The following is a 25,609-nucleotide window of genomic DNA, read 5'->3' as shown; positions in this document are numbered from 1 at the left end:
GTCGTGCACAACTGTAGCGACTGCCGTGTAAATCGAGTGAACGTAACAGCATTGCTGAGACCAGAGGACAGAAGACAGAGAGGAAAACGTGGGTTACATAAAAAATAATTCGATGAAGATCAAGGGGACTATCTCGTTGAATTGGCTGACGATTGTTCTTTTCCAGTTTGGATCTGCTGAATTGACAAGTGGACACGCCAAATAGGGGGCACAATGGGCCCGGGATCATCCACGGTATACCCCTGAGCGATGCAAGTAGTTGGGGCTGTGGCCCTGCTAGTGAGCATGTGGCTCACTAGAGAATGAAGAAGCAAAACGTCCGGACCCTATCGTTGATCGTCTGCACGTTCACCTACCTCCTCGTTGGCGCTGCAATATTTGACGTCCTCGAGTCCGAGACGGAGAAACGGCGCAAGGAAGCGTTGGATGGTATGATTTTTTTAAATCTAGAGAATTCATTTTTAGTTGTTTTATTTCATTTTTTTTTAAATGAAACACAAAAAGAACTCACAAGGTCCAGAAAAGTTTCGAAACTTTGACTCGTCTGCCGCAAGACACGAGAAACGAGACGAAACGAGACAAACGAGACGAGAAGAGTCATTTGAGACAATGACAGAAACGATACGAGACGAGAAAAGCCGTTCGAGAATGAGAGAAACGAGAGGCGAGACGAGAGTCGAGAGAGCCTCCTCCTCTCTGCCCCTCTGTGTATTTTTTTCCGTGCAAATTGGATTATAGAAACGAGATAAGGCGAGACGAGACGAGACGAGAGAATCTCTCAATTCTCGACGAGACGAGAAAATGGTTTCCTAACAACGAAACGAGACGAGAAGATGCAGTTTCTCGTCTCGTCTCGTGGCATCACTGCGTATTAGGCCCAAAAAATGATATTTTAAGAATAAGACCCACACAAAGCCCATAAAATGACGGCCCAAAAATACTGGTTAACGGATCAGACCCAAAATGAGATCCGCAAAATGATGCTTCAAGAATCACGCCTGAAGTAAGATTAAAAATAGAGTTTTGCGGTCAGGCCCAAACTTCATGAAACCCAGAAAAGATTTGAGGGTTCGACCCATTTTTTCAGATGTTTAAAATGTTTTCTATCAGTTCAATATCGAAATTCAAATTCAGACCTGCCAAGTTCAAATAATAAAATCATTTTCAAATGATGATGTTCGGCTAGAAAAGTAGAAGAGCATTTCACCGGAGAAAAAATAGCCAAAGTACTTGGATATCCTTCACAAGAAATAAATCCATAAAAGCGGAAACTTCTTTTTATTTCTGTCTAATTCAATCCCCGCCCCTGTTGCAGCCATTGAACGGATGGTTATACGCAAATACAACATAAGCGAGGACGACTTCAAGATCATGGAAACTGTCGTGCTGAAGACGGAGCCTCACAAGGCTGGCCAACAGTGGAAATTCGCCGGTGCTTTCTACTACGCAACTACGGTCCTCACAACAATTGGTAAGTATGAAAAAACCAACGAAAAATGCGAGATAAAGACTTAACGATTCCCCTTTACAATTTTTATAATTCCACTTAACATCAATAGTTCATCGCATGTATTTTTAACCGAGTTGTTGTTTATCGCCGTAACCCTTGAGATTAATTCACCATTTTTACTCTCTCGATAATAAAATTGGATGGAAAGTGTTTTACATCACGCCTGTACTTTTTCCCTCATTCTCATCACATTCTCCTACCCCCGTTTTATTTTCTTTATTTTGTTTTTTTTTATCGAGCTTAACTTTCCATTATCAGGTTACGGGCACTCGACGCCGAACACGATAAGCGGCAAGCTGTTCACGATGTTCTACGCGATAGTCGGTATACCCCTGGGTCTCGTCATGTTCCAAAGTATAGGAGAACGATTAAATAAATTCTCATCCGTCGTTATAAGAAAAGTCAAGCAACTACTCAATTGCAAAGACGTACAGGTAATGGAGCATCATTTATCGCCATAACAATTCGTCAAAATATCATTTCAGTCGAGAACATTTTTTTCCTGGTAGACAACTAGATAAAATTGACGAAATTTTTTAATTTCTTGAAATTATAATTATTCGCTTTCTGAATTCAATCATGTGATGTTTAAGAACCAATGGTTCTTCAAGAACATTATTATATGCAACTGATGGCATTGGAAATGTAGAAAAATTCCACAAAAAATTTAAAAAATACAGACGGAATTTTTTTTCCCATAGAATTAATTTTTGCAATTTTTTAATTCAAACAAACGATATTTTAAAATGAAAAAGAAAAATTCTTTTAATTGAGATTAAATATTTTTTAATTCGAAAAATGTATTTTTATTGCGAAATTGATAAGAAATATTTGTCCATTCGCAAAAGCAGAGAAAAATGTTCTTGAATTGAGATGAAATATTTTTCAATTTGAAATGTGTTTCTCCATCGTGAAGAATGACAAGAAATTGAAACTAACACGATCCCCTTATTTCTCAATTTCTCAAGGCCTCGGAGATAAATTTAATATTCGTCGTGACATTTTTATCGAGTCTGACGATAACAGGCGGTGCAGCAGCATTTTCACGCTACGAGGGCTGGTCATACTTTGACTCAGTCTACTACTGCTTTATAACACTAACGACCATTGGTTTTGGTGACATGGTGGCACTCCAGAAGGACAATGCACTCGAGACAAAGCCCGAGTACGTTGTCTTTGCACTGATATTCATTCTTTTTGGTTTGGCCATTGTTGCCGCATCGTTGAATCTACTGGTGCTTAGATTCGTCACGATGAATACGGAGGATGAGAGGAGAGACGAGGCGGAGGCACTTCAGGTGAGAAAATCCACTTTTCTCATGATATTACAATTAATGTTGAACACTGGGATTTTTTTCAAGGGAATATGCACTCGTAAAATCCGCAAATTTCAAGGAATTTCATCACTGACAATTCACAATTCGTGAGAAAATCAATGAAAACTACAGATTTCAGTTCAATGTAATCTTGAAAATTTGGAATTTCATTATTTTTTCGTAAACTAGCGCCCAGAGTTGATGCCGTTTGTCCATTAATAGTTTATAATCATTCTTATTGCAAAAAGGAATACGATCAATGAGAATCACATGTCCCAATTTGTCAGCTGTTAAATTTTCATATTACAATGAATGATTTGCTCATGTTCTAATTCCTGTGCTCCCTGAATAAGATTTTAACCATAATCTTATAATTCTAGCTATTAATTCTAATCAACTTTGTTCGAAGAAAACCTTAGTAAACGCAATATTAAGCAAGTAGAATTATTCTGTTTTCGTCTGACCTAAATGATTTGGACAATTATAATTCGTTTATTCATGTTTCATGGAATGGTATTCAATTCTCTTTTGTTTGTTAGGAGGGCTTCATAAAAATTCACCGCAAGACGATTGTACTCATGAAAACCACTTTACTTTTCCCATTCGTTCGAGATATTTCCCATGCTTTTTTTAGAAAGTATAGTCCATGAATGACATAGGATATAATGAAGAATAATAATTCATAATTGAATTTCATACGAAAATTGAAGAGTGTTTGCATCGCAACGAATGGCGCTGCGGTATAAACACTTTCCCAAAATGACTCCCCATAATGAAGCGACATACGTATCCACATTAAAAATGTATTCTCCTCTGACAGCATGAAGCATTCAAAAACCTCGAATTTTGACATTACAGGCGGCGCAGGGAGCAGTGAGACTCGAGGGTGACGTGATAACGGCAAATGGCTCGATATTATCTGGCCAGATGGGCAATCAGGGTGATACGATATCACTGTATGACGATGCATCAGTATGTAGTTGCAGGTGCAGTGGTTTTTACAGAAAAAGAAGGAGACCACGTTTTACAGTACGTCGTTCGCCCGGCAAAATATCACATCTGCTGCCGATGCAGCAGTTTCCGGCCTCTAGTTACAGGGAGGATATACGTCCACCACCCCTCACACCACTTCTACAACTGCCGACTATATATCAACACAGAGCTAGCATCTGACGTCCACCATCGGTCAAAACTCTTCCCATACATGCTCATGAGTTTATTCAGTACCAGGCGCGACGTGCCTCCGTGTAAAATTCGTAATAGCATTTTTATTTTTCGTTCATTCGAGTCAACAGTTCAACAATAAAATACACGGGGGAAAAATCCTCTCAAGACTGAGTTTGTTCTCAATTGGGGGGAGGTTCATCCCGGAAAAAAAACTTTTCCTTTTCTCGAGGAAAAATTTCTCAATTTTATTTTTTGCGGTTTTCCTCAGGAATTCAATTTTGCAGATCAAAATGAGAGATTTTAATTATTTATAGCAGAGAATTCAACTTGAAAAAAATCCAACACATTCATTTTTGGAAGTTCTTTTTATATGATTAACAATTTTTACTTCTTGATTATTGAAAAAGAATAATGTGCATTTTGAAATTCATTTCAGCATTTTTTGATGAATATCTCGAAATCTAGGGGAGATAGCAAAATTTTTGTCATAACCTTTTTTACAGCCCTCAGTTCGCTCTACAAAAAAGGTTATTATGAAAATTTCATTATCTCCCTTAGATTCGCAGATATTTCTCGTAGCGAAGCGGTTGCAAAATAGCTCAAGTCGATTTGGACTACTGGCCAGTTTTCAATGAATATCTCGAAATTCAGGGGAGGTATCAAAATTTTTGGCATAACCTTTTTTACAGCCCTCAATCCCCTCTACAAAAAAGGTTATTACGAAAATTTCGTTATGTCCCTTAGATTCGGAGATATTGCTGGAAAACTCAGCTAAGGGCTGAATTTCAAAATTTCAAAATGCATCTTGTAGAGGCTAAAATTGATGATCATATTTTTCGTTTTTTGAATCGTACTTCTGAGGAAAAATCATGCCAAAAATAGCCTCTAAAAAATTTTCCTCACAAGAGGAAAAAAAAATCCCCCTAAAAAAAAAATCTTGACATGTGATTTTTCTCCCCTGTACGAACAATCGTAATCTTTAATTTCCAAAAGCCAAACCAATTGTAATTAATTACGAGAATTAAGGGTACGGTGATGAACAAATGAAACAAGTATAGATAAATCAATTGTGATACGAAAAAAAAAATAATTCTATAAATAATATAAAATGGAGCAAATGCATTTTGGGGGTTAGAAGGAGGGAAGTAGAAACGGGTCTGCTCTCTTCAGACACTTACACATTCCGTTCTCACAATTGACATTTATTTTCGGGAAAAGTGCGACTCATTTCCAAGTTTTCATGCCATTCCCCCGGTAAATTTTCAATATCCCGATGATTACGATAATTTCGTCACCCGAGAGCTCAAACGCAAAAAAATCCGATCCACATATTTTCAAAAAAGCCCCCACCACATCACCATCACTGCGAGACTCAATGAACCGATAGTTGGGAATGATAAATCCTTGTACAAAAAATGGAAAAAAAGTAATCGAAAGAGATTTGATGATTCGGGGAGAAAGATTATAAATATGATGGCGTGCAAGTGACCATGTGTTCCGTAGCGCAAGATTATATTTAAAGAGGCACACAGATTATATATATATACAAGAATATAAATATTATAAATAAAATGAATTAATTAATAATAAATTACGTTCAGACTTCAGATAGTGGAGAAGGGGTGGGAGAGAAAAAAAAATGATGACAATTTTTTCATTGAACAAATTTTGCAATTTGTATATATAAATTAAATATGAAGATATAAATACAGGATAGTTATTAGGTGCTACGAAAACGAGTTGAGGCGAACCTCGTGCCTCCATGTAAATATTAAATATAAAATCATAAAAAAAAATAATAATAAATTGACGAGTAAATTGAATAATTGATAATTACTGGGAATTAATGAAGGCGACGAATGAATCTCAAATTTTACACTCTCCCTAATTTTAAGGTGATGATTAAAACAATGAAGAATACACGTGACATCATCGCATTGAACTGCGGATAATTATGAATTTAAAACATTTGCTTCAGTGACAGTTAAAAATCATCTATTGACGAACCAATAACTAGATCATTGTAATTGAGGGGAAAAAAATGGAGGTTTAGTAGAAATGTTACTATTAATCTATAATCTTCCACTATTTCTAATCTCCGTCGACGAAGAAGAAAAATCACTTATTTATCGAATCTTTATCTATTGATCAGACAAGTTGGATTTTGGGATTTTGGTAGTTGTGGGGTAGTTCGGAGGGTGGCTGTAATGATTAGTGCATCTGAACGTGCTTTTGAGGAAGTTAAAACGGGTTGTAGAGTTAATTGCTGGCTAAATTAGAATTTTTGGGGGACAGGGGCATGTCCAGAACTATAAATGTGGTGATGAAAAAATCTCAAACAAAAAATCATCATTAAATCGGCATTAAATGAAGAATTAATTGGTTCTCCTATTTTTGAGAAGTTTATTATTGATCTGTTAATTTTTATTGTACTTCCAAAATTATTGGTTTAAAAAAAAATTATGTAAAAAATTAAATTTTCTAAAAAATGCAATAATTTAATTTACTATTCTTCTTGATATTCTATTCTAAAATCATTTGTTGTGGAGATGATTTCATATTAATTATGATGTGAACAATTGAGTTGTTCTGTTACATTTCAGAATTTTATTATTGATCTGTTAATTATTGTTGCAAAATATTGTTATGCAGAATTGATTTTTTAACAAAAACAAATTTAATGTTTCACAAGACATGCCAAATTAAATGGTTTTGTTACGTTTTACAACTCCAGAATTTTTAAATTTTTTTTTTTTAAATGTATTATATTTTGATTCATTAATTATTAATCATTATTAAATAAAAACTAAGGTCGGCAAAGATCGAAAAATAGGTGTAGAAAAAAAAACTTGATTTTCTACTCCAAAATGATTTGTTATTGAGATAATTTCATATTTAATATGACGTGAAAAATCAATTTGTTCTATTACATTTCCTAACGTCATTGTTGATCCATTAATTTCCATTTTAAACCGAAATCTAGAGAATTAAATTTTATTAAAAAAATATACTAAATTATTATTCAATAAAACATGTCAAAATGAATCATTCTGTTTCGTTTTACAACTCCAGAATTTAGTGTTTTCAATTTTCAAAGAATTCATCATATTTGTATCGATTAATTATTAATCAACATTAAATAATAATGACTTGAAAGCAAACGGGGAAAAATTTGCGACATTCCCCTGTTCCCCAGAAAGGCAATTTCCGCGATGATAAATCCAGATGAAAAGAAAATCCATAGCTTATTAATTAATCCACCGTCGGATAAAATACACAGGGGTATACGACGGAGCTTTAGTTAGAAATGGGACGCAATTAGTGATATGGGGGAAGGGTGATGTGCTTTTGCTGGTTTTAAACGAGTACAAATGGCCATAAGTAATGAGACACGAGGTGTTTTGAAGAGGAATATACTGTACAACAATGGAAGTGGGATTAATTGAGATTTTGATTGTAAATTGAAAATTGTAATGTACATATTTCTGATGAATGAAATGATAAACGAGTGAGAGAGACAGCGAGAGCGAGAGATTTAAAGATAATGAGATTGTTGAGAGAAATAAGGAGATGAATATTTCGTCATCATTCGTTGTTATTTTTGTTGCATTCAATGGGTAAAATAATTCATTCGCGTTATCATTGTCCTCGGCTTTATATCATCTCCTCATTGAGCTCAATGGGTGTTAATTAATTTGGTGATCTTACGAATTATGGATATGGCCTTCGTAATGTCATGTCGCTGAGAAAACCAGCCAAACATTAATTAGGTATCCTTGCACAGTATATGCACGCATATTTTTATCTCTTATTAATTATTCATCTTCTTCTTCAAACTACTATATCCACCCACTCTTGTTCTTCGAGACTCAGATGACGAGAGGGGGAAAAAATATACGAGAGCGACAGAGAGTTGGATAACTGTAAAAAGATTTTTTTTAAGTACGAGAGAAATGAATCTTCGAGATATTGCGCTTTGTTAAGGATATCCAAGGATCTTTGACAATTTGGTACAGATCTTACTATAGATTGTTAAATTTTTGATCGTCAAATTCGTCAATTGAATTGCGTGAGAATTTGAAAAAAATCGTAAATATTCAGCGTTATATAAATTACAATTTGCACAGAATTATTATTTTTTTAAACATTGTTCGATTCCGAACAAACGATTTTTATGGAAAATTGATTGTTTGTAAATTATTGATAGAAAATGCTCGTAATTTTTAAAATTGCAATTTTTTAATTATTTCATTAATCTTTCTTCAAAAATAGACTTTCTATTTTTTAAATTTTTCACAGAATTATTATTTTTTGAAATATTCGTCGGTTATAAATAAATAATTGAAATTGTTTAAACTTTCGAAAACTTTATTTTTTTAGGCGTGAAATGGATTTCTCATAAAATTCTGAATATGAATAAATTTGTTACGATTCTGAACAAGTGATTTTTATGGGAAATTGATTGCTTTATAAATTATACATAGGAAATGCATGTAATTTCCGAAAATTGCAATTTTTTTTTATTTCATCAATCTTCCTCCAAGAGTAGTAAACATTCTATTTTTTTTCAGATTTTAAAAATGTATTTTAATAATTCAATATCGAGATTCAAGTCCAGACCTGTAAAGTTTAAATAAGAAAATCATTGTAAAATGTCCGGCAACGCAGGATCAAATGGGGCTCAAATAAAAGCTCTGATGTTCGACGGGAGAAAAAATAGGCAAAGTACTTGGATATCTTTAATACGTCGTTACACATTTTCATTCCATCGTCGATTGATGTTTTTATGATTTTAGCTGGCTAAAACGTGACGTGGAAAATAATAATACCGATGAAAATGAGACAAACTGATGATTCATTAATATTAATTGATAATTGTACAAGTCGCCAACGAATTTTAGACCAAAAAAAAAAATCATTGAGTTTTACGAAAAAGCGTTAAAACATCCCAGCGTCGACGACTACTAGTGAGAAACTGAGGAATAAATAACCGAAAAAAGGATTGTTAAAATCACATAAATCAATTCGAACAATTTGTCTAATTTATTTCACTCTCACTAGACCGACAACCCCAGAGTAATTGATTTTCCATAAATTCAAACTCATGAAAAAATGCTCTCACGTATTTCTGTAAATTTAATATATTTTTTTCTCGAAATTTAGATAAATAAAAAAACAAATCATTGATTGGCGATTGAAAATTATTGAACCTTTGAATTGGCACCACAAATTTGCGGTTGTATGAGGTTGATGGTGATTTATTTGTCCCCTATTCTCCCACTTGTTCCATTCAATTCTGTTCTTTTTATTGAGAAGTTGTTTATTTAGTTCATTTGTCTTGGACACCAGTGCGCGGAGCAACCGCAAACTTCATAGTTGTTTTTCTCTGTCCCTTCCATCGACTGAAATACTGTTGACTTTGTACAATCAGACGCAGTCTCTTCTGGTTGAGACCACGATGCAATTGGAAACTGGTTTCAGGACGTAAATTAATTAATGGAATTAATACCAGAATTTCATTGTTTCTCACTGGAGTGTTTATTGAGGGGCCCTTTGAGCACTTTTCGATTCGTTGCACATCTAAACCAGCAGGAAATATATTTAATTGAACCCGTTTTGCCCCGTATATTTCTTAAAACCTATTTTTTTGAGTTTATACATTGAAATTCAAGGATATATTCAATTTCAAGGAAATATTTAACTGGATTTTTCTGATTTCATTTGATTTTTATGTCACAATTTAAATAAAATTTACAGTTGCCACCAATTTTTCCATGAAATTTTCAACTTTCCCATATTCTATTAATATTTGAAAAAAATTTAATTAATACCAGGACTTAATTCTTTCTCATTGGCATATTGATTGACTTTTGATGCGTAGGACATCGAAATAAGCAGAAAACATGTTAAATTAAGCCCATTTTGCCCCGCACTAATGCTAAAACTTCATTTTGTTGCATTTTTACATTGAAAATACTTATTTAGATTTACACTTCAAAGAATGGAATTGGAATTCCGTTTTTTTTGTGAACCTAAATAGTCCATGAAAAATTATGTTCTTTTTAAACGTAAGGGGAAAAATTATGAAAACTCAAATTTGGCTTAAAATTAAATGAAATTGTAATTTTTTAACAACACAAGACGAATATTTCCAAACCCCTTTGAAATTTCAATTAATTCAAAATTCAAGAATATATTTACCTGAATTTGTATGATTTCATTCGATTCTCATGGAATAGTTGAACTGCAATTTACAATTCCCACTGACTTTTCCATAAAATTTTGAATTATGAATGACGAAATGCCTTGAAATTTCAGAGGCATTATAATATGCTAAAAATTTGCAAAGTGTATCGGAAATTTCCGTCAAAAATCTTCAAAGTGATTAAAAAAATTGATTTCCTCATGTTCTGTTAAATAGAATAAAAAATGAAAACCCAATGTCATCTTTGAAGTCTAGCTGACATTAATAAAAGAGTTAAAATCGGACGAAAATGTGACATCTTTCCTGCTCCCAAGATGCTCTATCACGTATGAAAAGTGCCCCTCAATAAAACAACGCATAAAGAAGTTCATTTTGACAACCCCATCCAATTCATTACACTAAAAACTTTTCCTAAAAACTCAGAAATTCATAATCTCCTCCTGACCCAGTTTCCATGATTATGCCATGAAAATAAAATCTCGTGGCACAATTAATTAATTGCACGTATCAAAACAAAAAACTTCCCGGAATTTTTAAACTTTGGATTAAATAATTAAACAGACCCGGTAATACTGTAATAGAGACAACACACGATGCAATATATATTTGTAATAGTTGTGAAGAGAGGCAACAAAGCGATTAACGAAGTACGAGAAAATTAATTAATGATTGAAGAGGGGAAAAATGGAACGTGGAGTGAGATACAAATTTTGCTATGATTGTCATAGCAATAAGGAGAACGCATAGTTACGAATTTAACGAATTCAGTAGATCTAATCGACCTTGTATTAATTAAAAACAAAACGATTGTGCATCGAAGATAAGACCCAGGAGTCGTTGAATCACAAGTGATTCGCATGAAAAAAAAAATAGCTAAACAAGTGGGAAATTGCTTTCGTCACGACATAGTGAATATATTTTTGTAAGAAATTATCAATTTGCTTCCGAATGGAATTTCTTTGATGATGCCCAAGGTTGGCAACCAGCATTGTCTGAATGTCGGCAGTCACCAGTCCCGACATTGGCTACCGACATTGGGGCTATCTGATTCGATGAATCATTGAATTTAATGATTCATTGAATTCAATATTATGCAACAATAATAATTGATACTTGTCAATGTCAATTGATATTTGTCAATGTTGGCACCGTTGGCAGCCAACATTATCTCAATGCTGGCAACCAAAGTTGCCTCAATGCTGACAGCCAACATTACCTTAATGTCGGTAGTCAACATTAAGACTAACTGATTCGAAGAATCATTGAATTCAATGAGGTATTGAATTCAACATTGCTCCACCGTTAGCAGCCAATCTTGTCTCAATGTTGACAGCCAACATTGCTCCAATGTTAGTAGCCAACATAGCCCTAACGTTGGGACTATGTTGCCTGCCGAATATGGGGCTAACTGATGCTATGAATTATTTAATTCAATTCAAATTTAATTAAATTAATTATCTTATTTTTATTCACCACCGTTGTTCTTTCATGCGAATAAATACTTGTGAATTAATCGAGGGATTAAATAGTGTGAATAAAGACAGCGGAAATAATTGAACGAATGGAGGATATAAAACCTAGAATTTAAAAATAACGGATTTAGGGTTGGATTTTAAAGAATTAAAGAATAAAAAAAAAAGAAAGTAATGGTTAAATTACGAAATCTTCGTTGTGGCCAAATGTGGGGGAGAATTAATAATTATTAGAGAAGTGAAAGAAAACTCATCGCGTAAGGAGAAATTCAATTTTTGGCTTTTTATTCATGTTGTAATTTTTGCGCAATCAGTTTGAATTCCTATAGTGTAAGACGAATTCCATTTGACTTTATCGGGGGATTTATTGAATCGAAGGATGAATTAATTACTCCAATTGTTACAATAGGAATTGAGTGAACATCGCTGCATTATTTCAATTACGATAATCTAAAACAAATCATCGAGTCGTGCTTTGATTCAATTGATCCGCAACTTTTATTCCATAAAAATCGAGGGGACAAAAAATACATAAAAAAAATTATAAAGACACATCTTCCAACGTATTTAGACGAGAGTGCCTATCGAGTAAAAAATAAATAAATTCAGGATTGTAATTACTGCGGAACGGTTCGAGTGGAAATGCTGAACGAAATGATGTTCCACATATCTCTTTTTTCAAATAAAGAAAAAAACAAATAAAATATAAAAAAACCTTGAATAAATGCGGGCTGGCATCTTCCCCTGTACTGGCAGATAAAAACAAATGAGAAAATCGCATGCAATGAAACCGCATTCTCACCGGCGTGAAAACCAAAATGTGACGGAAAATGGAAAATTAGTAATAACACGACACGAAATTTCCGAAACTATAAATAAAAGAAACGAGTAAAATGCGAAGAAATCGTGTACTAAACACCTCCAACTGCATTGTAATTTGTAAATTACTATTATGGACTTCCTGATCATATGCTGGTATATAATAATACATGTGTTCTGCCACAATAAAGCAGTTTTTTAAATTAAAAACAGTATGATTTATTCAACCATCATCTTTATCATATCAAAAATAATATCTCGGAATCTAAGGCAGATAACAAAATTTTTAGTATGAACTTTTTTATTGAGCAAAGTGAGAAGTACAAGAAATGTTGTAACAACAATTGCTGTATCTCCCTTAGATCCGGAGATATTCCTCGAAAACTTAGCTGAGAGGTAAGTCGACTTAAGGATATCCAAGTACTTTGTCCATTTTTTTTCCAGTAAAATGCTTTTCTAGTTTTATAGTTGAATATCAGAGCTTTCATTTGAGTCCAATTAGTCCCTAAGTTTCCGGACATTTTACAATGATTTTATTATTTAAACTTTGCAGGACTAAACTTCAATCTCGATATTGAACCGCTAGAGAATATTTTAAAAATTTGAAAAAAAATAAAAAGTTTATTTTTGGAGGAAGATTGGTGAAATAATTGAAAGATTTCAATTCTTTAAAATGACGAGCATTTTCTATAAATAATTTATAAACAATCAGTTTTCCATCATAAAAATCATTTGTTCAGAATCGTAACAGATTTATTCCTATTCAGAATATTCCCAGCAATCCATTTCATGCCTAAAAAAATCGGGTTTCTGAAAGTTTAAACAATTTCAATTATTTGTGTATAACAACGAATATTTAAAAAGAAAGAAAAAAATTCTACGCAAAATGTATTTTGAATGACGCTAAATATTCATGATTTTCATCAAACTTTTCTCACGCAATTTAATGAACAAATTTAATGACTGAAAATGCTTCAATCATTTCACGCTTCGCCCTGAATGATTTCCCCCCCTAGGATTAAAAATTAAAAAGCTCCCCTGGCGCCATCAGCCGGGCTCCGCAGCCACCTCTCCCAATCGATAACACAGTTCCCTGCATTATTAAAATAAAACCGAAAATCGCACCTCCAAGATAAAAGATTAACCCCGAAGACCTAGACAATGTTCCCTCCCCTCCCACCCAGGATCCCGAGCATAAACGCAGCCCGATCCACAATCCAATATTCCCCATTCTCCAATACTAGATATACCCTGCAACATTAACCATCCTCAGTAAAAAAATAATTCAATTCAGAAAACTCCAGTTCCAGCTCATCCCCGGCGTCACCCGTCGCCGGGTTGAATTATTAACCCGGAAAACCCTCGTCGTCGGGGTTCCCCACGGTTCCATGTCATCATCCGCAGTTGCACCGAGTGCACCCCAGGGAAAAAGCCCCGAGAAATTCCATTCCACTTTCAATCCCCCTCTCTCTCACACCTCGCCCGGAGCTTCTGTATTCCCCCAAAATACCCGAGCAATCGATAAAACCGCCGAGCAGTGGAGGCCCTGTCGCCGAAAAAGCCCCCTTTCCCCCATTTTTAATCACCTAACGGGGCAATGAAGCCGGAAAAAATCTCCGAATTCACCCCTTCAGCCAGCAAAATGCCCCGAAAATCCCAGAGATCGACCACCCCCGCGATTGTCGCAATTAATTGACGAAAAAATAGCTGAGGGTCAGTACTTTACCCACCGCCAGTCCTCTCACCTCCCGCAGCCGACGCTCGCCGAGTCCCCACGACTCCCTCCGACCCTCGTTCGCACTCACTTCACGTACACAACACAAACGCACTTCGACGTCCACCGGAGACCCCCGGGGGATCTCGACGACCCCCGAAAGCCACCGAGTGCATTCTGTTCACTCGCAGTTGTGCCTCAGTGTCCGGAGAGTCAAACAAACGTACGCGTCCAAGCGGGCGCGGTCTCAGCCACCCGAAACTGGCGTTAAATATCAGTAAAAAATGTCATCCTACGACTGTATGGACTTGTGCCGTTTGTGTCTCGTTAAGGATCGTGTTTCCGTGCCAATATTCGAGGGTGAGGGCGATGTGCGACAGATTTTTCTCAAAATCGCTGCCTGCCTACCGGTCAAGGTAAGCCATACTACGCCATAGTTGTCCCTTTCTCACACGCCGCCATCTTGATACTGTTGTGCCGTTCGCAATTCGCGAGGCTTGCGCGCGGTTCAGGGATTTTTGGGGAATTTTTGGGAATGAAATTTTTGAAAAGGCGCGGGGGGGTTGCGGCCGCGTTTTTGGGGGCTTCGGGAGGGCTTTTGGGGGGGGTTCACAGACACTTCCGGCCACAGTGGGGACGCCAATGAAACTTTTTTGCCGCGCTTTTATTTCTCATTTGTTTCCACATGCCATTCGTTTTCCGAATGGTTTTTTGGGGAAATTTTGGCGTGGATTTTTAAGGATAGCGATCTCTTATTCACAAAAGAATTAGTCATTTTTTAGGGTTTTTTATTGTTTGGTTGATTGTTTTTTGTTTTCTATTTTGTTTTTTGATTTTTCATCAGTTTGGGAGGGAATTTTACATGTCATCAGTTCTAAGATTTTTTTTTTCAATTTTAAATGGAAAAATAGCACATGAATTTCGTTGGATCATTTTTTAAATAATTTACCAGGAGAATTCGTTTCTTTTTATCTTTTTATCAAGAAAAAAACATGATTTGCGTTGATTTTAGTTTTTGTTTTAAACACTAGTCTTCCAAGAAAAGTTAATTTTCAAATTTTTATTCAATTCTATATCATTTTTAATTTTTTAAATTTTGACAAATTTATCCTTAAACTTCACTCATTTGTTTCCACATGCCGTTCGTTTTCCGAAATGAATAGGAATTTTTTGTGGTCAAATTTCTCACGGATTTTTAAGGATTGCGATCGCTTTTACTGCGAAAGAAATTTTTTCCGGATTTTTATTTTGCTACGATTTTTTTTTGCGTGGTTGGTTGTTTTTTTTTATTGTCAATATTTTTTAAATTTTTATCATGTGCGGGAATTGGACATGTCATCAATTCTTAAATTTTTTTTTTATAAAAAAATATTACATGATTCTTGTTAAATAATAAACTGTTTCAATAATTTACAAAGAGAATTGTTTTCCTTGTATTCAAGACAAAAAAACATTATTTGCATTAATTTTATTTTCTGTTTTAAACACTAGTCTTCCAAGAAAAATTAATCTTTAAATTTTCATTCGATTGTTTATTAACCTTTTTTTATTTTTTTAAATTTGTTCTTAAATTCCTTATAAAACAATGATTTTATAATTGTTATTTTTTACTTTGAACACTCACCCGTGATTTTTACTCCATTGTCCATTCATTTTCTTTTGTTGACTGTAATTGACAATTTTTTTAGATTTTCATTCTCGCAAAGTAATTCAATTGTTTCACCAGCGAAATCTTTGCACATTTCACGTCAGTGGGCGTTAAAATTTCCGGTGAATTGACTCCAAGATAATATCTGTAACCAAAAAAACAGAGGCGTAATTTTGCATTAGCACGTGATGATAAATATTGAGAGGTGTGAAACAAGGCTCAAATAATATTTCACACACTGAAAAAACGAATGAATTTCAATCGATTTCATTCCTCTGCGAAAAAAACTTGTATAAAGTATAACTTTTTATAGAAATTCGACAAAAGCTCTGGCTTCAGATGTCATCCATCAAGAATCATTGATTAGCAAAATCTAATCCACAATTTTCACTGTTAATTGAACTTTTTATCGACAAAGATTTATTTTATTACAGGCAAGAAGAAAATATTGCTTTTTTCATCTAAAAAGAAAATGTTTTTTTTAAATCTCCTCTGAATTGACTTTGAGATATTGATATTATTGCTCATTTCCATGTTTATTTCAATTATATTAGATCATGGGGAATTGGAAAATCACTTTATACTTTGAAATATTCTCTGCAACCGAAAAAACGACGGTGTTATTTTGCAATAGCACGTGATGCAAATAAACATTGCGGGGGTGAAACAACCCTGAGACAATGTCTCAAACACAAAAAAATCCCTGTAAATGAAGTCCAATCGATTCGATCCCTCACCTTCCAACTCCACGAAAAACTTTCCATCATTTTTTATAGAAGTTTGACAAAAGTTCAGCTTTTAAACTCCTAAAAATCGAATACGAAAGAAAATAAAAATCAACATACCCATAAATCGATGGATAAAAAACGAATGACTCATTCTTCCCCGCAGTTACTAGCATTATTAAACCATAAATTAATGACTGAAGAACAACTGTGTCACCCCAAGAGAATTGTTGTAATTTCCAAGACACTAAAACTTTTTATAATTTTCTTGTTGATTGTTTAAATTTAAAAAAAAATCAGACATTTAAGCCCCTTAGGCCTTCATGTAAATAATTTTCCTTCCCACATAGTCTTTGTAATTATCTCAAACATTTCCCTGAACAAACGAATGTACAACGTGAAATAATTAAATCGCAGTTGAACAATTAACCTACACTCTCCCCTCCTAAAGGGATTTGGTGTCCTTAAAAGCAATTAAATTGAACTTGTTATAATTTATGATAAGAATTCAACAACAGATCTTGTTCCAAGCCCCTCACAATCGAACACAAACGAAAATAAAAAATCAATCAATCAATTTATGCGAAAAATGGATTTAGTCCATAAATCGACGAATAAAAAACGGATTTCCCAGTTTTTCGAACAGTTACTAACATTATTAGACCAATTAATTAATGAAGAATAATTCTAACACCCCAAGATATCCCCCGAATAGAAATTATTATAATTTCCAACACGCGAAAACTTTTTCTAATTTTCTTTTCGATTGTCTAGATTAAAAATAAATAAATCAGACATTTAAGCCTTCATGTAAATAATTTTTCTTCGACATAATCTTTGTAATTACCTCAAACATTTCCCTGAACAAATAAATCTACAATTACAAATAATCTGCCAGCAATTCAAGGATGAACTAATCCATTTACTTTCCCTTGTGATGGGACTTTTTATCCTTATAACATAAATTTAATTAAATTTTCATTAAATTCAATTCGATTTAATAAAATTTAATTAAATGGCCTCCATCAGCATTACTAAATAATAATAAATAATAAACCTAGTAATGAACAATTGTTTTACTGTTACAGGTAGGAAGGGACGACAAATTGCCCAAGAAAATATGCGACGACTGTGTGTACAAAGTAGAATTACTTTACGACTTTTGGAATACAACAGCTAACGCTGAGAAACAGTTACTACAATGGTTAGGGGAAGATGGAGAGGACAAACAGGGTTACGTGTCGAGTGTTATGAATTCAGTGAGTAAACATTTCCAAACGACCTTAAACAACAACAATGAATGAATGAATAAAAAATGGAATGGAATAAATGAATTATCCTCAGGAACTGATGAAGCAAGAGACTGCAGAGAACAGACTGGACAGCTCAGCGATGCAGACAGAGGAGCACCAGAACAACATGAACATGAACATGATGGACCAAATGGGACTGACAATGCCAATAATCATGTCCACAGACCAGCAACAAATCACCTCAGTACCTATGGCATCGAGTGGAAATAATATTCAAGCTGTACCTGGTACAAGTTCACAATCGTCTAGGGGAAGGAAGAGTGGAAACAATGAGGATGACGAGGAGGAGAGCGAGGAGGATGAGAATTCCGACGACGAGTGTGATAATGATGGAGGTAAATTAACTCCAAAACCATTTCAAAAATTCTAGAACCCATTTTTTTCCATTCACAAAGTAAATTTCTTCTTTTCTGATGAATCTAAGGTTTTAAGATCAGTCAAAGGTAATTGACTGATCTAATCTAACTAAAAATCGAGAGTCAGTCCTCATTAATTAAGAATTATTGGTGGACAATATCAATAACTAATTGAATATCTGTCCAATTGAATTTTTTTTTCTCACTCAAAAACCCATTTTATTGATTAAAAGTTTAATTAAAAGTGAAAATAATAAATTAGCTGTCATTAATTAATGATTATCGACTAATAACATCAATCAATAGTGGAATATTTAAATACTTCTAAACCCCTTTTTTCTGTTTCAAAAAACAATTCTCTTCTTTTCTGTAATAAAATCAATCTTTTATTTATAAAAAGTTGAATAAATAGTCGAAACCATAAATTAGTTATCATTAATTCATGATTATTGATGAATAGTATCATTGGATAATTGAATATTCATTCAATTGAGATATTTAAATGGGCGAAAAAAAATTCTAGGAATAAATGTGAAAGAGGAAGCCCCAGACACTGGTAGAAACGTGGAGCCATCGTTCGTCAACGTATCAATACCCTGTGACGAGGCTGGACCGTCTGGCCTCCAGCAACAGAAGCTCACAGAGATGCCTGAAATGGTAATGGCCCAATCATCAGAAGGCGATCCCAAGTCTGGGTGAGTTTCACACTTGATTTTGTTATCATTCAAATCCAGGGCCAAAGATGCTGTTGTGGTGATCACAAACAATTTAACATCACATCGTTTCCTCTCTCGACTCAATTGCATTGATAAATCCCCAGAGAACAACTGAGAAATTTCCGGTGTATTTTTTAGGTTTTTTTTTTTAGTTTCATTGAGATTTTAAGAATTTTCGTTATTGAAAAATCAAAATTTCGGGGAAAAACCAATGGAAACTGTAAATTACAGTTCAATTATTCCATGAAAATTGATAGGAGCCAGGAAAATTCTGATAAATGTATTCAGGAATTTTTAATTTGTTGAAAATAGAGTGTAATTTGATGCTGAATATTTATGTTTTGATTGAAAATTCAAGTAAGTTGGGGAATTGTAGTCTTTTTGCTGTTATAAAGGTGGGAATTCCATTGAATTTTCAGTGAAATCTGGAATTTTATGATTTTTTTTTCTTTCTAGATCAAAGTTAATGTCACTCCCCTGAAAATTACCAGCCAAATGTTTATCCACTGAAATTTCAAGAAATTTCGTCATTGAAAGTTCAAAATTTTATGAGAAAATTAATGGAACCTGTAAACCTTGGGTCAATTTTGTTAATTAGTTGAAAATATAGTGTTATTTGGTGCCGAATAATTATGTTTTGATTGAAAATTCAAGTAAGTTGAAGAATTATCGTCTTTCTGCTGCTAAAAGGCTTGGAATTCCCTCCGATTTTCAATGAAATCTGAAATTTCAAGGAATTTCGTGATGGAAGGTACACCATTTGATGAAAAAATAGATGAAAACTGTAGATTTGGTCCAATTATTCCATAAAAATTGATAGAAATCAGGAAATATATTCATGAATTTTCAATGAATTGCTACTGAATATTCATATTTTGATTGAAAATGCAAGTAAGTTGAGGAATTTCTCTTTCTTCTGCTCGAAAATTTGTAATTTCTCCTCATTTTCACCGAAATCGGGAATTTCACTGAAAATTACGACTCAACTGTCCGTGAAACATCAATTTTTTTCCGAACCAAATTTTTCATTTCAACCAGAATTCCAATTTGCGTTTCTATCCCCTTCAAAGATTTTCAATGACATGAATTCCCAACAAAAATATAACTAAAATGAATAGAAAAGCCTGAAATATCAGAATTTATCCCCACAAAACTAGTTGAATGCCACTTTCCCGAAAATCCCTACTAAATTGTCCAGGAAATTTCAATATCTTCTAAACAGTGAGTCTCATAGTCGATTTTTCTATTTCCTCCATTTCGTTCACCCCCCCTAATCCCCCCTAATCTTCCACCAATTTGGAGATTTCCACTCCCGCCGACGTGGAATACGTGGAGGTAAGTGTTCACACACCCCACAAACATCTTTGGCCCCCAGTTCCCCAGCAGTTTGCTTGTCATTCAATACCCCCACAACTTTGCCAACAACTATGACTGGAAAAAAAAAGAACTCAACTCTCCCTCGCATTTCTGAAATATGCAAATTGCTGGGTAGCCCATAAATATTATATGTGTATCAAGAACAGTGGCATGTACCTGAAAACGTTCAAATCAACAATCATCCTTTCCATTCTTTCCGAACGAAACTAAAACCTACGATAAATGGAAAAGTTGCAAGACAAATAAACAAAACCTTTTGCATTGAAACAATCATTCGGAATGTGTATTTCCCTGGATATAACAGACATTTGAACGTTTATTGGTTTATATTTTGTGTCTGGTGAACAGAAAAATTTGCACCAGAGAAAAATTCAAGGGAAGAATTTCCAGAATAATTCGGAATTTTTACATTTGCGAAAGAAATCAATCAAATTTTCCTGTTCACTGAAATGTTTCATGTGTCGATATAATATTCCCACGCTTACGTGAAGGCACTAATGCCGCACCCGGCCAGAGTTGGTCGGACAATACCACTGACGATCGATAGGTCGTGAAGAATTTCGTTTAAAAAATGTTTTTTTTTAAATACCCGTACGGTTCTTTCGGTTGGCCAAGGAATCACTGACCTCCATCCACTGACATGATAAATTGCCTCAAAATATCAATTACCGATTATTACAATAGTCAAGGACACAACCCTTTATCAAGACATAACAATAGCCTAGACTTAAGTGATGATAAATCGAGAAGAAAATGATCACATTGGAGTCGAGTGTTTCAAAAGGACTTTAGGATCATCAGAATACGAAAATGTCACGAAATACGATGATAATATAATATGGCAGCAACACGAAGAGGATGCAGATTTTCTTTGAAATAAAAACAAAGGCGAGTATTTTATTTTCTTAAAAAACAATATTAAACCTCTCGATTAAGAATTTTATCCACATTTTGTTGTTTATTCTCGTCAGTGCGCGTGCGCATTATCGGATTTTTTTATTGTGAATTTTTGATTTACGATTTTTTGAGCAATGCTTTGAAATTGAATTTACGAAACGCCCATGTCCTTCGAGTGCGGAGTGAGACGGGACTCGTAAAAGGGTATGCCTCGGTATTTTATTTTGGCAAACCGGTTTTCAAGCGCAGCGCACGAACCTTGACTCAATCGTTTGCGGTCTATTTAGGCTCACGTGCTGCTGCTGCTGCTGCTGCTCCTCTGGTTATGCCTCTGCAACCCTTTTTTCTCCGGCGAGAAATGGAGAATTTCACTCTGCGACGCCTCGGAGAGCGCGGAGGATCATTCTTCCAACGCGAATTTTGCGCCTTTGTCTCCACGTTTTTACGATAATTACTTGGCAGGCTTTTTATGCGCCAGTGGTGTAACCGGACACATGTCCGCGATTTCGAACAATTGCAGTTTGCAATTTTTTTATTTTTATTTGCGGAGTTGAACGTTCTCAAGTGGATTTCCCGGTGCGCTTGGGAATTTTTATCGCGTTTTATTTCCACTGGAATTTCGAGAATTTTCGTCGGGGAAATCCATGGTTTTATGGGATACCAAGCGAGGATGTGAATTTCAGGTCATTGTTTCATGACGAAATTTTATTATTTTTTTCTCCTACATCGCATTTAGGTCAACTGTTTGTGAAATTTATATTTTTTTCATCAGATATCTCCACTGAAACTTCAAGGATTTTCGACGTTTTTCAACGAAAATTTAAAATTCTGTGGAAAAAGAATGGTAGATGTAAATATCAGTTCAATTATTCAAAATTGAAAATTAAAATTTGTTCACAACAGGAAAATTGACGTATATATTTTCTTGAATTTTCAATGATTTGAGAATTCAGTATAATTTAGTACTGAATATTCATGTTTTGATTAAAAGTTCAAGTAAGTAGAGAAATTCTCATTTTCTTGCTGTTCAGAAGTTCAGAATTTCATTGAATTTTCAGTGAAATCTGAAATTCCATGATTTTTCTCCTAAATCAAATTAAATTTCACTCTCCTAATTACTCAACTGTTCTTGAAATTTACATTTTTTCCCCCACAGTGTAGTTCCATTGGAATGTGAAGGATTTTCGTAATTGAACATTCGAAATTCTACGGAAAAATTAATAGAATATACAAATGTCTGTTGAATAATTCCGTGAATATTCGTAGGAATCAGGAAAATTCCGGTATATATTCTTGAATTTTCAATTGATTGCACTGAATATTTATATTATTATTAAAACTCAAGCAATTTGGAGAATTCTTGTCTTTTTGCTGTTCAAAAATTCAGAATTTCATTGAATTTCCAGTGAAATCTGCATATTCATCATGTTTTTTCTATCCTAAATAGAATTCAATGTCACTCTCCTAAAAATGACTCGTCAACTATCCATTTTTTCTTAACAGTGCAGCTTTGAAATTTTTATTTATTAAGAAAGTGAATGGAAGGAGATTCTCGAAGATGCAGCTCTGCACCAGACATCCAGGAGGCTTCGGTTTAATTAAAAAAGGTGAGAAACTGATTATTAAATTCAAAACTTTTACTTCAACCCAAAAAATCCCCATGAATAATCAATTGTTGATATTTGTATTGAACTCGCGTGATATTAATAGACGACGGTCATGAGCAATGCATAGCACCTAGCACGACCACAAGACATCACAAAAACAACTATAAAATAAAGAAAAATCACCGCCTGTCACTGAATCGTCCAGCTGGTGTACCCAAATGAATGATCCCCCCAGAATCTCACAAAACTGCTCGGTTGTCGTACACTGTTGAAAAATTTTGGCTGAAATTCTCGGTACACTTTTTAGAAATTTCCATCGTCTTAGAATGTCACTGAAATTTCAAAGAATTTCGACACAGAAAATTCACGATGATTAGAAAAATCAAGGGAAAATTCCAAATTGTAGTTCAATTATTCTCAGAGAATTAATGGAAATTCACATAATATTCTTGAATTTTCAATAAATTAAGAATTCAGCGCATGTTTTTGTTGAACATTCAAGTAAGTTGAGGACTTCTCGTACCTCTGCTGCTCAAAAATGTTAAATTTTCAGTGAAATTCGAAAATTCATAGTTTTTTCCTTAAATTGTCGGTAAAATTTGTGGAAATTTTTATCAAGTGACAATTCTACTGATATTTCAAGGAATTTCGTACTTGTAAATTCACAATTTCATGAAAAAATCGATGGAAACGGTAAATTGCACCCTAATTATTTCATGAGAATTAAGAGAGATCAAGAAAATTCAAGTGAACCTCTCCTTAAGTTTTCTATTGCTTAAAAATTCACAAGTAGGAGAATTATCATCTTCTACTGCTCAAAAATTGAACATCGTATCAAACAGAAAAAAACCATTTTGATTTTCAAGGACATGTCACTGATTTCCTGAAACATGTCACTAATATTCAGGAATCTATCGCCAATTATTATTAATACCGAACACCCTCACTAATAACCCTCATATCACTGAAATTTGGTGATAAATTCTTAAAAATTAGAGATAAATCCCTGGAAATGAGTGCTATTATTCCAAAAATTAAAGATAATGTCACTGAAATTTCCCAGTTACAAATCCCAAACGATTGCCCCTAAAAACCGAGACGTCTTTCCTTCTGTGAATTTTCACTGAAATTCGAAATTTCACGATGTTTTCCCCAATCGACCAAAACATTGCTCCCCGGTAGCCGACAACCGAAAAAAATCCCCGAAACGTCAATATTTTTCAATCAGTGTACCCCCAGACTATCCAGTGTCCACAGGTATTTTATCCAATTACAGGGAAGGCGAGTCATTCGGTGGATTATCAGGCATGCTACGTCAGATCCTCTCCCCATCCCCCGAAACTGGTGACGGTTCATTCGCTGGTTATTGCAGCTTGATCCAGCCAGGAATATACAACAGTTACCCCAGCATGCTGTCCCCAACGATCCAACACATCGTCCCGACGTCCTCCTCATACCATCCACACTCAGCCTCCCTCATCTCCCTCGAGCAGCCGACCCTAGATCACCTGGAGATACACGTTGAGACACACCAGTGTCCAAACTGTGGCCTGGACTTTCGTAGTGTACCAAAGCTCAATTATCACATAAGAATGTGCCACCAGATTATTCCCAAACAAGAGCCCAATCAGATGAAATACACGTGCACATACTGTGGACGAGTATTTCCCTGTCTCAGTCACCTGAGAATGCACGAGGTGACCCACACAAATCCCCAACAGATGCAGCAGAACAACGTTCTCGTTAATAATGTCCAGATGATGCAGAATGAGCAGAATGATCAGCCATTCCGTTGTGACAAGTGTCAAGCGACATTTCGATACAGAACATTGCTCGATCGTCACAAGAAGATGCACACTAATAGTCAGGACAAGCCTTACGTATGTCCACGGTGTCCAATGAGATTTGAAACGAGAACACTTTACAATCATCATGCTAAAACCCACAAGCAGGTGAATGCCACTGTTGGCTCTATTAACTCGGTTCAGTCATCTATTACTGATACACAGATGGATAAACCTCTTGATCCACCTGTTTCCTATCCCTGTGACTCCTGCACCAAGCAATTCCTCACTATTGAATCTCTGACAAGTCACAAGGCTGTTCACAGGTCTAGGCCACTGGTTTGTGATGTTTGTGGAAAGGGTTTCACACATCGTAAGTACTACGTTGTACATCAGCGTATTCATACGGGGGAGAGGCCCTATTTGTGTGCAATGTGTGGTAAATCATTCACTCAGGCATCAACACTCACTGTACATCGACGGTATCACACGGGGGAACGACCTTATACCTGCACACTGTGCGGAAAGGGATTTGTTACTCGTACCATTATGCTCAATCATATGAAGAAACATTGAGGGGGTTGGGCTTTCGATGTGATAACGAAACTAGCGGAAAATTTGGGCGTTGAGGGGTAATTGGAGGGGCCATCGTTTCCTCAAAATTTTTAAACAATTTTTCTGCTTGAAATTATTAATATTTTTTTAATCCAAAGCGCAGTGATCTTCATCGGCGTCTCCTGGAGATCAATGGGCTTTGATTTTCAAAAATATCGATAACTATCGGTTGCAAATTTGTTCAAAAATGTCAGTTTGTGCAATTTGAAATGTCCGTTTCTCCGGAAATTCATGAAAGGTCCTAGAAAGTTTAGGAAATGTCCAGAACGGGTTAAGCACAATTCGTCAAAATACCATTGGTCGAATGACAATTTTGTCTATCACCAATTCGTCCAAATCACTTGGTCGAAAGGTTTATTAGGCATATT

The 25,609-nt window shown here is 34.9% G+C and overlaps 3 protein-coding genes across 3 annotated transcripts in view; all 3 read left to right on the top strand.

Moving 5' to 3' along the window:
• The first annotated feature begins 302 nt into the window (after positions 1-302).
• LOC107036017 (two pore potassium channel protein sup-9) lies at positions 303-3,999 on the top strand. The gene is made up of 5 exons (XM_015253726.1): positions 303-429; positions 1,316-1,471; positions 1,769-1,944; positions 2,479-2,808; positions 3,685-3,999. Exons 1-5 carry the CDS (start codon positions 303-305, stop codon positions 3,997-3,999), a joined length of 1,104 nt encoding a protein of 367 aa, XP_015109212.1.
• A 10,336-nt stretch (positions 4,000-14,335) lies between these two features.
• LOC107036016 overlaps positions 14,336-25,609 on the top strand; it is a 42,988-nt gene continuing 31,714 nt past the window's right edge. The window contains exons 1-4 of the mRNA XM_015253725.2: positions 14,336-14,619; positions 17,665-17,835; positions 17,921-18,224; positions 18,769-18,940. Coding sequence (XP_015109211.2) covers positions 14,488-14,619; positions 17,665-17,835; positions 17,921-18,224; positions 18,769-18,940 — 779 coding nt within the window. The 5' untranslated portion in view covers positions 14,336-14,487. The remainder of the gene's footprint in view (positions 14,620-17,664; positions 17,836-17,920; positions 18,225-18,768; positions 18,941-25,609) is intronic.
• LOC107036019 (zinc finger protein 62 homolog) lies at positions 24,150-25,262 on the top strand. The gene has a single exon (XM_015253728.2). It carries the CDS (start codon positions 24,150-24,152, stop codon positions 25,200-25,202), a length of 1,053 nt encoding a protein of 350 aa, XP_015109214.1. The 3' UTR covers positions 25,203-25,262.

This window comes from Diachasma alloeum, unplaced genomic scaffold (assembly GCF_001412515.2).
Source record: "Diachasma alloeum isolate Michigan unplaced genomic scaffold, Dall2.0 Dall_scaffold_00203, whole genome shotgun sequence".
Lineage (NCBI taxonomy): Eukaryota > Metazoa > Arthropoda > Insecta > Hymenoptera > Braconidae > Diachasma > Diachasma alloeum.
Note: the sequence above shows the minus strand (reverse complement) of the source record. Positions and strands in the feature narration are given on the sequence as shown.

Coding starts and splice junctions, on each gene's coding strand:
- LOC107036017 (XM_015253726.1), top strand. CDS start 303: ATGAAGAAGCAAAACGTCCGGACCCTATCGTTGATCGTCTGCACGTTC. Junction 1,472..1,768: donor TACGGTCCTCACAACAATTG/GTAAGTATGAAA, acceptor TTCCATTATCAG/GTTACGGGCACTCGACGCCG. Junction 2,809..3,684: donor ACGAGGCGGAGGCACTTCAG/GTGAGAAAATCC, acceptor TTGACATTACAG/GCGGCGCAGGGAGCAGTGAG.
- LOC107036019 (XM_015253728.2), top strand. CDS start 24,150: ATGCTACGTCAGATCCTCTCCCCATCCCCCGAAACTGGTGACGGTTCA.